The sequence below is a fragment of the Candoia aspera genome, chromosome 3 (genome assembly GCF_035149785.1).
Source record: "Candoia aspera isolate rCanAsp1 chromosome 3, rCanAsp1.hap2, whole genome shotgun sequence".
NCBI classification, from domain to species: Eukaryota; Metazoa; Chordata; class Lepidosauria; order Squamata; family Boidae; genus Candoia; species Candoia aspera.
The window spans coordinates 104,690,955-104,705,551 of NC_086155.1; the positions used below are offsets into that span (position 1 = coordinate 104,690,955).

The 14,597-nt window shown below is 42.1% G+C and overlaps 1 protein-coding gene across 2 annotated transcripts in view; it reads right to left on the minus strand.

Annotated features, from left to right (window-relative positions):
* The window catches only part of SOAT1 (sterol O-acyltransferase 1), a 49,993-nt gene extending 40,945 nt beyond the window's left edge, over positions 1-9,048 (minus strand). Inside the window, exons 1-2 of one of the 2 annotated variants that reach the window (XM_063298472.1) lie at positions 8,986-9,048; positions 4,100-4,229 (exon numbers count right to left, since the gene is read on the minus strand). In XM_063298472.1, coding sequence (XP_063154542.1) covers positions 4,100-4,220 — 121 coding nt within the window. In that variant the 5' untranslated portion in view covers positions 4,221-4,229; positions 8,986-9,048. The remainder of the gene's footprint in view (positions 1-4,099; positions 4,230-8,985) is intronic. The other variant, XM_063298471.1, reaches the window with a different exon arrangement.
* Positions 9,049-14,597: the final 5,549 nt, after the last annotated feature.

Consider the following 14,597-nt stretch of genomic DNA (forward strand, 5'->3'; position numbering starts at 1 on the left):
TTTGCTGTAGATTGTACCCTGACCAACACTCAAAAGATTTTCAGAAAGAGAATGGGAGATTTCATTTATTACCTAAATTAAGCAGTCAACACACACAGTCTGTTGGTGTACTTCTACTGATTTATTGTTACCTGATTAGCTGGCTGTAGCTATTTTAATGCTATGTAATTATATTTCTATTTAATTAGATGGTTTATGAAAACTACTTTGGGAGCCTGCTGTCTGAAAAACAGGATAAAAATAGCATAGAAATGTTGTTCTGTAATAGTAATGGCAAATGATTGAATGAAAGAGAAAGGCAGAATCAGAAGAAGAAAGAGAAGAGAAACACAGGAAGAAAGACCAACATTGCCAGTATTTACTGTTGATAAACAATACCATCCACTTTGCACTCATTTTTTCCTTACCCAGAGATATTCATCAACATGGCCTTTGTGTATACAATTCTGAAGAACGACCAAAGGTAGCCTCAGTCACAGAATGACTGATACGTATCTAACAAGTCCAGGAATACAGAACAAAGACCTCACATGCTTTCCTCAAGGCCAGGAACTCATTTGGTTGCAGACCAAGGCTATTTAGAGAGGGTGAAAAGTTTTCAAGGGAAAACTTTATGGGAAATGGCCAAGCATGCCTTTGCATGTGATTCTGAGTGATGCATTAGCCCACATGCTAACCCAACCAACCAGACAAACTGAACTGGATTCACTGGATTTGAACCACTGAATACAACTGAGTTGGAGTGTGTTTTTCCTCAATCTTAAAAAAAGTTTTAACAATAAAAGCACTTTTTGAAAAACAATCACCACCACCAAGAACAGATCCCTTTTTGCCAAAGATACAAGAAAATGCCTCCACTGATTTTGGCTCAGTTCACTCTCACACAAACACACCACACCACATAGGCCAAGAGGATGCTTAAATATTCTTTTGTCATGTACATCACCTGGCTTGTATTACTGGATCTCAGCTAGGCACAGAAGGGGAAGTTCCACCCTCCATAAAGTATCCAGATGGGTTTCAGGTTTGGTACCTACTGTAACTCCAGGACTGGAGTGGAAGAGATGCTATAGTCTTCCAGAAGGCTCTGAGGGTTGTCAAGGGTGCCATCCTGGGTGTGAGACACTACTTGTGAGATTGAGCCTTAAGGATCAGTTGGGATTGCTGCTACTGTGCCAATCCCTTGTCATGGGCAGATCATTTCCTGTTAACCTGGTAGTTTCCCACAGCAACCCCTCTGCAAGGAGGTAGGGCCTTTCAATCAGCCCACTCCAAGCACCTAATGGATCCAATTAAGTTTCAGAGGGAACTTGGGATTGTTCCTGAGGCTCTGGTACATGGTTCAGCTAAGGCCTTGGTCATTGCTTGAAATAAAGTGCCAGATAGTGCCTATGCAGCCTCTTGCTGGCACAGACCTCTGGAGGATGAAGTGGCATAAAGGACACCTAGAGTGCTGCTGGATGAAAACTAGGAGCCAATCCAAATGGACACAGGCAAAAGCCTTTATTAGAGCCTATGTTGTGGCACTAAGAGCAGCAAAACATGCTTCTCCAATCTTAAGGCATCCTGTGAATATCACCTAGCAGTCCTGTTCAGGATAACCCAATCCCTCTTGGGTCAGGAATGACCACGGGAACATCTCCAGGGTCACTGTAAGGACTATTCTCAACAACTGGTAGATAAAATTGTTTGGATTTGCTTTGAGTTAGACTCCAGCTGGAGTTAACTCCTATGGAATTAACTGAGGTACAGTCTTGAGATGATATCTAGAAGGAATTCAATCCTGTTAGTTTTGAGGAAATAGACAGTTTCCTTGGTACTGTGGGTATGGCCACCTATGTTTAAGATCTATGTACCTCCTGATTGGTTAAAGCCTCCAGAGAGAGGGCATGTGGGTGGATTCATGCAGTGGTTAATGCTTGCTTGAGAGAGTGGGTGATTCCGCTGGCTCTAAAAGAGGGGGTGGTCCACCCCCTTCTCAAGAAACTATTGCTGGATCCCATGGATCTGGACAATTTTCATCTAGTCTCCAACCTTCCCTTTTGGAAAGGGAGAAGTCACCTTTTGAGAAGGTAGTTGGCCTATGACTCCAAAAGATCCTCAGGGAAGTAGTTTATCTTGAACTCTTTCAATCAGGGATACAGTACTGAGCTGCCCAACTCACACATTGTAACTCTGGGTGGTGTACATATTTTTAAAAAACAATAAATCAAAGGAGGAAAAAACCACACATAACAGTAAACAATACAATATATAAATACCAATTATAAATGGGCAACCAAGCACATAACAATCACAAGGGGACTCCCACTTAACTGGCCTATAATGCCTGGGGGAAGAACCAGGTCTTAAAGGCTTTCCTGAAGGACAGCTGCATTTGTGGATGACCTCTGGCAGGCTTGGAATTAGGGAAGTGCATCCATCCTGGTCCTCCTTGATCTCTTGGGGGATGGAAGTGGAGGGCACTGTCTATGGTGGTTCTCCTCCATCCTCTAGGGGCAGTTGCAATCAGTGTTGGGGTGGAGGAGCGGTCTAGTCCTAGGTCCTTACTATACTGGGTGGCTCAGGACTCTCCCCTCCCCTCTCTTTAACATCTACATGAAACTTCTGGGGAAGGCCATCCATTGGCACAGGTGCAATATCATCAATTGCACATCTTAGCCTGTGGCCATTCAAGTGACACTGTCAAGGCTCTGCCCAGTGTTTGGAGGTTGCAAGGGTCTGGATGGGGAAGAATATGCTTTGGCTCAACTCTGCCAAGACCAAGTGGTTATGGGTTTTGGCCCCATGGGTCCCATAACTGGAGAGTTATCAGCCTTGACTCTGAGTGGGATTGAACTGCCTCATGCAGATTCAGTGTGCAATTTGGACTTCCTCTTGGACTCAAAGCTCCTGCTTGAACAGCATGTGGTAACTGTGGCCAGGGAGGCCTTTGCATAACTTTGTTTGATATGCCAATTGTGCCTATTCCTGGATCGCGGGACTCTGCTCATGGTCAGTCATGCCTTCATCACCTTCCGCCTGTGTTATTGTGACATGTTCTACATGGGGTTGCCCTTGAAGACCATCTGGAAGCTGTAACTGGATAGTTAAGGACATTTCTTGTTATGCCCATGTGTCATCAATATTACGAGAACACTGGTTCCCAGTAGGCTTCCAGATACAATTCAAGGTCTGGTCATCACTAATAAAGCCCTACATGGCACAGGACTGGGTTGTTTGCAGAACCACCTGGTCCCACAAATATATGCCTATTCCACGCACTCTGATAAGGAGGGCGTATTCCAGATCCCTTCTTTGAAACATCATCTTATGGAACACAGGGAGGCATGCCTTCTCAGTAGTGGCTCCTGCCCTTTGGAATGATCTTCCCCCCGACATATGGCTGGCCCCAACCCTGCAGGCTTTTAGGAAAGCAGTTAAGACCTGGCTTTTCCCCTAGGCCTCTGGGAATGAGTAGGGTCCCCATTTTTAGGCATTATAATATATTCCATTGTGTTTGCCATTTATTGTTTATTTGGTTTTAATGGCATATTTGTTTTGCGTTGTTGGTTTAATGTTCCTGTTTTTTCTTTTGTAGGCTGCTCAGAGTCTCATGGTTTGAGTTGGGCAACCATATAAATCCTATAAGTAAATAAATAAATAACAATTGGCAAACCAAAATAATGGTCATCACCCTAGTTAAAAACAGGAAGGCGCTTATAAAGTCAAGCGCTGTGAGAAAGCAAGACCAGCTTTCAAGTATAATTTAAAGCTCTGTTTTAATGCCAGTTAGGAATAGGCAGTCTGGTATCTGCTAGGTATTTTGGACTACAATTGCCACAATCCCTTGCTGTTAGCCATGCTGGCCGAGGCTAATGGAAGCTGAGATCCAAAACAGCTGGAATCCACAGCTGCCTACCTCTGATATAAGCCAAGGTTTGATAGGAGGTTGAATTGAGCCAAAAGCTGCTGACATATATACAAGATCTAAAAACAGAAAAGAAATGCCATTTCATTTAACAAATACATTCACTTGAAGACTTAATAACTGATAGAAATGTACTATTAAACAAGTAAGAACAAGTCATAAGTCTTGTGATTAATAATGAATTCTTACCATTGTTTGATTTAGAGAATGGCCAATCCCCTTCAAGCCTCCTTGGTAAGTCATCTTTCTCTTCTGCAGTTCCATATGTAGCTCGGCGATTCCTTAGAGATATATTGTCTTCCCCCACCATGGTAAAAAACTAAGATATTGAGAGAGAGGAAGAAGGGACAATTAGTTAGTATGAAGTGTCTCACCTTTCTGTGACCGGGCAGTTGGTTTTATTATATTCAGGGCATTAAGGGATGGAGCTAATGAAGTGGAAAATTAGGAGTCTGGAACCACTTAAGACTATTTAAGACAGGCCAGGTGCCACCAAGAAGCCAGACTAAGAAATGAGCAGCAAGTGATTTCTTACAACAAACGGGTGGGAAAAAGAAATTCAGGATTTAAACCTTGGGACATAGACACACAGAGAACTAGATTCTTAGAACCCACAGAAGCTGTCATAATTGCTGATTATTTATCAAACTTCACCCCTGAAACTTCTGCTAAAATCATATGTGTCTGCACTCCTAGAGAGGAATTTATGCATGCAGCTCCTGATATTCCTTAACAAAGGAAAGTTCAGGGAAGCTCAAGTGTCTCCATCACCTCTTTAGAATAAGTTCCTAGTCTTCATGGATCCTTAGACTGCATTGTCTCAGACTGAAGAAAGATGTGAGGCCAGAGAAAGAGGTAGGGCTTGGCCTTTATTCAAAATACTCATATGGTCTCCTTCAAAAATGCTATTTTTGTATTCATTAATTGGAATAAAAGGTACAGGATTTTTTTTTCTGCCAATGTTCTTGTACCATATGAGACCCTAAAGCAGTGCTTCTCAACCTCAGTAACTTTAAGACATGTGGACTTTAACTCCCAGAATTCCCTAGCCAGGCTGGGGAATTCTGGGAATTGAAGTCCACACGTTTCAAAGTTACTGAGGTTAAGAAACACTGCCCTAAAGTATAATATTCAGTAAAAATACAGTAGAGTTTATCACTTTCTAAGGAAGTATTATAGATTTTATCCCTTTCTACCCTTGTTTTAGGATATATTTCAGTGTGTAGGAAGAAGTACCATACCACAAACACTACCTTTCCTCTTACTATCATAGCAGGAAGAAGCCACCAGATCCAGTTTTTAGAGAAGTCAGCTTTTATTCACCACAGATAATCCAACAAAGGAGTCATTGCAAGTCTATACAAGAGTTTTATCTTTATCAACCAGATGCTTGTTATATTATACTAGGCACATAATTCTGCACAAACCTGAGCAATGCACCTGTAAGGAACCTATATACACACACACACAAATATCTATCTTATCTATCCATCCTTTGAGTTGAAACAGTTGATTTGAATTATTGAATAATTCATTTTTTAAAGTATTTTTGCTATCACATTTTAAAAACTTTCCTCTCAATTATGATGTCTACAGTTTTTAAGAATAAAAGATGAAGACATCGTGCTGAAACCACCCGTTTTCATCCTTAACCAAACCCACAATTGTTATTAGGTAACCCAAGTTATCATTTCTTTCCATAAATCAAAGCCTTGCCATCTGCTAGGAGTACAAGACAGAACAAGGATTCATCTCCTTGCTGTTCCTGCAGTAACAGTACAAAAGAAGCTTCCTTGTATTAAAATCCCAGAGCAACAGGGAAACATTCCACTTCCAATAGCTCCCTGTACCATTTTACCAGAGACACTTGAGCTGTTTTCCCAAGCCTCAGAACTTCAATTCAAATGTAAATAAACCAGAATTTCAATATGTCTTTTTTCAACATTTATTCTGCTTTCTATCCCATATCAGTATTCATAGCTATCACATTCCAGGTGATAAATCACCCATGGCATACATTATGTGCAAAATCCAAAGCTACTTTTTAGCTATATCTTTTATCTATATCCTGCTCTTAAAATAAGCAGTAGCTCTGGTGAATGTGAACCTAAGATTCAGAAAATGGCACATGGGGATGTCTTAAATACCTTTCCCTAGGCCTCCCAAATCTAGAAGAGCTCCGTCCATCCATACCCACTATGCCTGTCTGAACCATTAAAAAAAAAAAACAGGCATAGAGGTGTGTGTATGGTTCACATGTCAAATGTGGTTTATTAGATTTTGGTCCTCTGCAATGCATAGATACACTCAACTGCACCTTATTCAACAACCATATTTCAAACAATGGTAGGATTCTCACTGAAATAAAGTGAAGGTATCACACCACAGAACTAATGCATAATTTTTGAAATCACACTATGTTCTACAGTAAGTCCAATCAAGGCCATTTAATATGTTGAATGTACAAGTGCCCAAAAAACTTCACTGGGTAGGTAACTTGTTACAATCGTTATTTTTATCTTTAAAAATAAGAATTGATGATATTAGATGAGATATAAATTAAGCTCAAGCACATCCTGGATGTTCCATCCAGTCTTAGCTATAATATCAGACACATGCAGTTTAAAATAACCTGTATTAATCAGTGAATTAAACTGCCAGGTGTATTGTTCAAATGTTTCTTAACTTACAAGAGCTACACTTTAAACATGCATTGCTTGATTTTAGCTCTCATTCAAAGCATATCATTTTTAAACATGAAATATACCATAATTTATTTTCAAAACCAATCTTGTTATTCTATTTTTAAGGAATTTATACAAGCTGAACCATCCTCTATTTGCATCCAGATACTAACCTCCTCTGACCCAACTTATCTTTAGCTGCAGTACCCCCTCCAGATTTAGTGGGCTCAGATTTCTGCAACTCCTTAGCCTGACTAGGGGCAGTAGTCTCCAACACATTTTGATGGCATCAGGCTGAGACCACTAGAGGAGGATAAAAGATTAAATATCGTGCAACCAAACAGTGGAGAACAAGGCTACTGCACTCACTGCAAGAGAACTTAGAGATTCAGAAAGTCTGTACACTTGACAAACAGAAAAGGAAGTGTGGCAAAGTGCACTGGAAGTCACAGAGATCACATGATCAGACTAGGAAAGGAAATGAGAATGTTCAATTTAAGGTTAGTCTACCCCGAAGTCATTACAGCAGTTTTCAAACTCCTAAAATGGAAGCATTAAAAATCAGTAGTGTTTAGCAGAGCCATTTTTTAAATAGCAGTGAAAAAGAAGGGACAGTGGGTCCATTTATGATCTCAGAAATGGTTCAAAATGTAAGAAGTCTTAACTAGATTGGAATTGCTTAAGAAAATGTACTGTTCAGCCAAAGCAAATCCCACTCATTACTTCTCCGCTAGAAATGCATCTAAGAAATGGGAAAGCATTTTGACTAGGTCCGATCCTTTTCAGGGATGCAAGTTCACACAAGTTCCCCCAATCATCTACAGACAGACTCTGTCTCAACAAGGATTTCCTATATGCCCCAACCCACATTTCTCTTTGCCCAAGCCTTTTCAGTCCACGGAGGCTGAATCATATTTGTGGTGCAATAGTAAAATATGCCTTCAAGTTACCTTGCTCTATTAGTTTTCATGAGAGTACCCCCAACAAAGTATAGAATGGTACTTTCAAAAGTAGCAGATTTAATATGGTGTAAACTTTCTTCCACATAAGCCCACTTCAACAGATCCACTAAAAATGAATGAAAAAGCAAGTCAAGTAGCAGTGAAATACAGCATATACAGCCCACAACTGAACCAAAACTTTACCTGAACAATCACAGGCTATGTTTTTTGCCAACATTTGATATCCCCACTCATTTATCTCCCCCACCTACAAACCAGAGGAAATGTTTGGAAATTTGCAGAAGTGAACTCATTTTCAACAACGTTTATGCCATAATAAGTGTACTAGTCTTTTAAATACCATAAAAAGCCTTTCTTCTTTATTAATTGTCTGTGATTAGCCCTCCTTGTGTGACTTCTCCCATACTTAACTATTAGTATCTAAATTGTAAGTCTTTGAATGCATGGATTGTTTCTACAGCGTAAAGTCTCTGAGGCAAGCTTGATTTCCAGTCTCTGCATGGACACCTCTATGTAGTCTTCCTGGCAACTTTATTTATTATTAGAGTCATATCCAGGCTTTACTTTGTACAACTCAAGGCAGTGTAGATAATGCCCCTGCCTATTTGTACATACAACCATATGATGTAGCTGAGCTGAGAGTGACTAGCACAAAGTCAGTGAGTCAGCTTTTCATTACTTTTCAAGCTTCCTCATCTTGCCAAAAACCTTGGAACTGACAAGTGGTTTCTCGACTACCCAGGCAGATTCCGCCTGGTGGGTACAATTTCAGCCTTCCTCAGTTTAATGCCCTGAAGATACGATGGATCAGTCCCATCATCTCCAGCTGGCACAGAGGGCTGGGGCTGGCTAAAAATGATCAGACTGGCTATTCAGCAGAGACAGAGAGCCCCCCAGCTGGGAAAGCTGGATGTATTCCAATGTACAATTCTGAAATAAAGGAAGAAACCATACAGTACTTTTCTTTGATCCTTATTCTCTTTTCATCCATGACTCCTCTAGACCAACTTCTTCTATTCTGGATCCTTAATGGAGGGAGTCAAGATTGCACAGCCCTTCGATTCTCCACTAACCGTGCGCACATGTCGGAAGTGGGGGAAAGAACAGTAGAGAACCAACCACCACAACTTTAAAACGCAGGGCTCCTGAGGCTATCACCCTGCCCTACACTGTCCCTTGAGATTAAATCTCACTGAATTCAACACGAGGCAATGGAGCAGACACGGGCAGAGTAAAGTTGCAAGCGCCCGCGTTTTCCCCAGGCTCCCCAAGGCTTGATGCTACGGGTCTCAGCCCTTAAGCGCAATGGGAGGAAGCGGCCCAGCTCCCATCGCTTCCTCTCCCCTTCGCCCCTGCTTCGCCATGCCTTCGCGAGATGAGAGGAGGGAGATTCAGGAACGGCGCCTGCCTCTTCTCTCCCGCTCCTTACCTTTAACCACAGACAAACTCTTTCCACACCGCTTTGCGGCTTTCACCACGAGAACAGAGCCGTCGTGCGTTTTCTCTCTCCCGTTGCCTTCGTCAGCGCGGGGCGGGGAAATCCACTCACGAAAAGGACGACTGTCGCCGCTGCCTATTGGCTACGGGCTGCAGAAGCGGCCGAGCTGCGCGAGGCTAATGCAGCTGGGCCCGGGTGTTCCTAAGGTCCACAAGAAGGCGGGCAAATGGAATGTACCACTAGCTGGGAAGGAAGCGGGTGGGCGTCTTCGTTTGCTGTCGCCGCCTGACATAGGGACCCCTCTTTGGGAAATGCTCCGCTCCAGCATTGCTAGAAAGATGGAGTCTGTTGCAGAAAGAGAAGCTCCTTCAGAGCACAGGCCAAGCGGGCAATCGAGACTATACCTGAGCTCCTATCGAAACGTATCCTGGGTGAAACGAAGACTTACCAATGAATTAGAGTATATATTATGGTGACTCACAGTTTGTACTTTTCAGTAGATTGACATGGCTAACACATCTGTGCATTATGTCATCCTCCTTCTCACCCAGGGAGTTTTGCCTGCAGGGCATGCGTATTCAGAGTTGTCAAATAAGGTGCCTGTGAGTCAGCTTGAGGTCTGATGTTACAGACACATCCATCCTTTCCAGGGTAACTTATAGTTCAGGAATTCCCCAAGGGCCTCCCATCAAGTATTACCTAAATCCAACCCTGCTTACCTAAGGAGACCAGGCAAGATGAGCCAGGTACTGCCATCTGCATTTAGGTACTCTTGTTTTCTGAATTGCATGAAGCATTCAAACACAAGTTAATGCTGGCCAAATTCATTCAACCTCTGAAGGTAAAATGTGATTAGCTACTTGAATATGAATATGTGAACACAGCCTATGGACTTGACTTACAGTAACTGTGGCCAGGGTTATTACTGGGTCAACATGTCATTCAATGTCAGCCTAGCTCAGCCATTCTCAACCTTTTGACCCTGGAGGAACCCTTGAAATATTTTTCAGGCCTCCAGGAAGCTCTGCACATTCAGGCTCAAATATAGGCCAGACGTTACACAATTATTATATTCATTTTATGTGTAGGCCTGTATGTATGCATTAACAGTATTCTTGAACTAAAAATAAAGAATGAAACTTTCCTCTTTCATGGGAAGTTGCCCAAATTTGAAATAATTTTTTAAATAAATCGTGATCTCCCAGGGAACCCTAGTGACCTCTTGTGGAACCCCAGGGTGCCACAGAACCCTGGTTGAGAAACCCTGGCCTAACTTGTACAAGACATTGGGCTAAAACGTGGATAGCTCAGTTGTGATTCAGTGGTGTCTGGACTGTGGTCTGGATTCAAAGGGAAAATATGATTTGGAGCAAGCGTGGGCCTGCCCATAGCACCTCTTGGAGAGACTGTAAATGAAACATACCCTTTCCTGATATTGTATATTGTGTGCGCTTTAACTGTCATAAATAAGTTGAACAGAGATCATTAGTAGATGCAGATTTTCTCACCCCTACAAAACAATCTGTACCAAATGTAATTTGTCTACCCATCTAAGAGAGATAGAGGTGAATTATTTTGCCCTATATTTGTAGTCCATAAAATGCCTTATCTGCTTAATATCTATATTTCAACTGGCAGTCATAATGGTTAATGGGATGTCTGTAATTTCATGCTTTATAATGAAATTATAAAGACAGGTTTCCTCGCTCTCAGACTTCCGGAAGAAACTTAAGACCTGGTTCTGCCGCCTTGCTTGGGAGGGGGAGAGTGATAGCTCTACCTGGGGATGGCTGGCACCATAGCACCGCTTAGTGATTGTGTTCCATCTCCACTTGGATTTTACATTTGTTTTTATGTATATTTTAATGTAATTTTTATGTGGCTATGTTTTTAATGCTATTTATTGTAAACCGCCCAGAGTCCCCCATTGGGGGAGATGGGCGGTGATATAAATTTAATCAATAAATCAATAAATCTGGAATTTCTTCCAACACCTTAATAGTGGGTCTGCTCTGGGTCACATGGCCTTGAGGGAAGGGGGAGGGGCTTAGAATGGAGCAGTCTGTAACTTTCCCAGCATCTGCTGAACTGCCTCTCCCATAAGGATGCACTGGGGAATTTCTTCTCTTTGCAATCCCCAGCCAGATCCACCCCATTTTGTTTGTTTCTTTTTTTTTTAATGTGTATTAAGAATTTTTGCTTAGATAAAAGACAAATACAGAAATCTATAAAGCCAAGAGAGACAAAAAAGAAAAAACAAATGCAGAAAACAATACAATTAAAGAAGGAAAAAAAGAAAAAGCTAATTAAAGAAGCAACTCTGCTCTTCTTTACAACAGTTACAAGCAAACTCATTATCCTTCTTCCCCTTTAACATTACAATAATCCCTTCAGCTCCTTATCCAATCCTTTTTCAATCATCACATTCAGAAATCACCATTTCACTTTTTTCCATTTTCAGCAAAAAGCCCATAAAAGGTTTCCAGTCTTTTATAACATATTTATTGTTTTATCCCTGACCAACTGCTCAGTTTTGACATCTCTGCTAATTCTGCCATCTTTACAATGCATTCCTCATTGTGGGTATTTCAGCATGTCTCCATCTTTGTGCATATAATAATCTTGCTGCAGTTATCATATCAAATCACCCCACTTTCAAACATTTTCTTTCTTTTGCCAGCTTCTCCCCAGAACAGCAAATCTGGTGCCCTTCTACTCAGTTTTCAAAGGGTTATCCTGCTGACAGACAGGTAGATTAAGGAGTCCCAAGCAACTTTACATACTATAATTTCATTTTGTGGGTTGTAAAGAATGTGCATTTTACATCTCTCAATTTAAAAGTTTTGGTTTTGGAGACTTTTTCTTCCCAAGTGGGGAGATATTAAAGCCAACAAAACTTAATGATGTGTAAAATATAGCATTCATTGTTAGAAGTGTTGGAAGAAATTAAGATCTCTCCCTGCCCACCATGTTGTCTCCCCCCAGAACACTGTCTTCCTGCAATATTGCCTTCCCCTTGAGCAAGGTAAAAGGTTAAAGGTTACAAAATAGAAGGAGTTTGATGCAAAAAGGAGATGCCAGAGATTAAAAATGTAAAAGGAAGCCCACCTGTTTAAACAAAGGATCCCCTTCCGATTCAATCAGAAATCATGGAACACAGAAGGTCACTCATTCACAAACTTTAGCAGAGCCCATTCAGGTGAACTTCTTCCCCAGCCAAACGGAAGCGACTGAACAACAAAAGGCAAGGAAAGACTTGTTTCCTTGTGAAAAAATGCCAAGTGATGTTATCTTTGAGAAACCTGAAAGTTAAAGGTGTCTCTGTATTAAAAATGACACATGTTTTTTGGTTCTTTCTTTAGATAAGCATGCATGAGATTGCAAGTATAAATACTATTATTAGCAGATGTTATTATGCAAAACGTCAGGTGTGACTTAAGCCTCAGGGTTACTAACAGTATTTTAACATGTAAATAAATAAAGTTAATACTTAAAATACTAATAACAACTACTGCTAAGTGCCTCACCTATTAATTAGTTGTTTGGATTTCCAAACAAAAATACTCTATGCAAAATATATATCAGAATAGAGCAGAGGTCATTCATGTCCAGTTGCTATATCAGATTGCTTTGAATTTATTTATTTATTTATTCAATTTTTTATAGCCATCCATCTCAGACCAGTGACTCTGGACAGCTAACAATAATAAAAACAATCAGACAATAAAAACAATACAAAAAATTAAATATAAATACAGCCAAGAGATCTTAAAAACCACTGGTGTTAGCACAACCATGAAATGGGGCCCTTCCCACACTTGGGGCCCCAGGCCCAGGCACAAAGCCAGGTCTTCAAGGCCTTCCAAAAAGCCAAAAGGGTCAGGGCCATCCTAATCTCAGGAGGTAGGATCTTCCAGAGGGCAGGCGCCACAGCAGAAAAGGCCCATCTCCTGGTCCCCGCCAGCCGACATTCCTTGGCTAACGGGACCCAGAGCGTGCCCATCCTGCCAGACTGGATTGGACAGGTAGAAACAACTGGGAAAAGACGGTCCCTAAGATAACCTGGTCCCAAGCCATGAAGGCCTTTAAAGGTGACAACCAGCACCTTGAACTGCACCTGGAAACACACCTGCAACCAGTGCAGCTCCTGAAGCAGTGGTGTTACATGTGCCGAGGAGCCAACACTATTTACAACCAAGGCAGCTGCATTCTGTACCCGCTGAAGCTTCTGAATGCTCTTCAAGGTCAGCCCCATGTAGAGCGCATTGCAATAGTCCAAACAGAAGGTCACGAGAGCATGAGTGACAGTGAGTACTGACTCCCAGTCCAGGAATGGGTGCAACTGGTGCACAACCCAAAGGTGTGCAAAGGCCCTCTTAGCAGGAGCCATGAGTCCAAGAGGACCCCCAAATTGTGCACCAGGTCCATCTGGGGCAGTGCCACCTCAACTAGGACCAAAGATGGAAAAACCTTGGTACTGGGAGGCCCAACACCCAAAGCCATTCAGTCTTGCTTGGGTTGAGCTGGAGCCCATTGCACCCCATCCAGGCCCCTACAGTCTCCAGGCACTGAGATAGGACATCCACGTCATCACTCAGACAGCCCAGGGAGGAGATATAAAGCTGGGTATCATCAGCATACTGATGATACCTCAAACCGTCAGATCACCTCACCCAGCGGCCTCATGTAGATGTTAAATAAGGGGCGAGAGAACCGAGCCCTGTGGCACCCCACACAATAGGGCTGTGGACTGGACCTCTCCCTCCCACCAACACCAACTGGAACCAACCCCGGAGGAAGGAGGAGAACCAGTGCAACACAGTGCCGCCCATCCCCAACTCCCAAAGCTGATCCAGAAGGATACCATGATCAATGGTATTGAAGGCAGCCAAGAGGTCAAGAAGAGCAAGGATGGAAGCACTGCCCCCATCCCGCTCCTGCCAGAGGTCATCCAAGAGTGTGATCAATCCTGTCTCAGTCCTCTTTCCCAGCCTGAATCCTGACTGAAAGGGGTCCAGATAATCCGCTTCATCCAGAGCCCTTTGAAGCTGCTGTGCGACCACTTTCTCAACGATCTTCCCTAAAAACGGGAGATTGGAGACTGGACAGAAACTATCCAGATTAGTTGGAATAGAAATTTTGTGGAGTTGCTGAGGTACAGAGATGTTCTATTTTCCAGTGTTTAAAGGAGTACATTATCCACACAAAATTACTGTTAATTTTACTTTATTTAGAAACTTGGCCAAATAAACCATCCAGCTTTGTGGAAGAAATTACCTTGAAGCAAATCAACCCAATGATATCAAGAAGAGAGAGTGAGGAGCTTTAACGGTAGCAAATGGCACTTGAAGATAATGTCACTGTTCTTTTGCTTGGAGTCATGGGATAATATATGTGGAACTCTTTAAGTAGTTAAGAAAAAGTGCAATGTGAAAAAAAAATGTATTGCACATCATATAGCTGACCTACGGAATTCCTTACTGCAGATAGCAATTATAGCCAGTGATCAGCATAACTAGGGCAGTATTAGCACACCTGAGTCATTCCTGCTTAGGGTGCAGCCCCGAACAACTTGTGACTCTCCAAGCTAAAATGAACCTAAC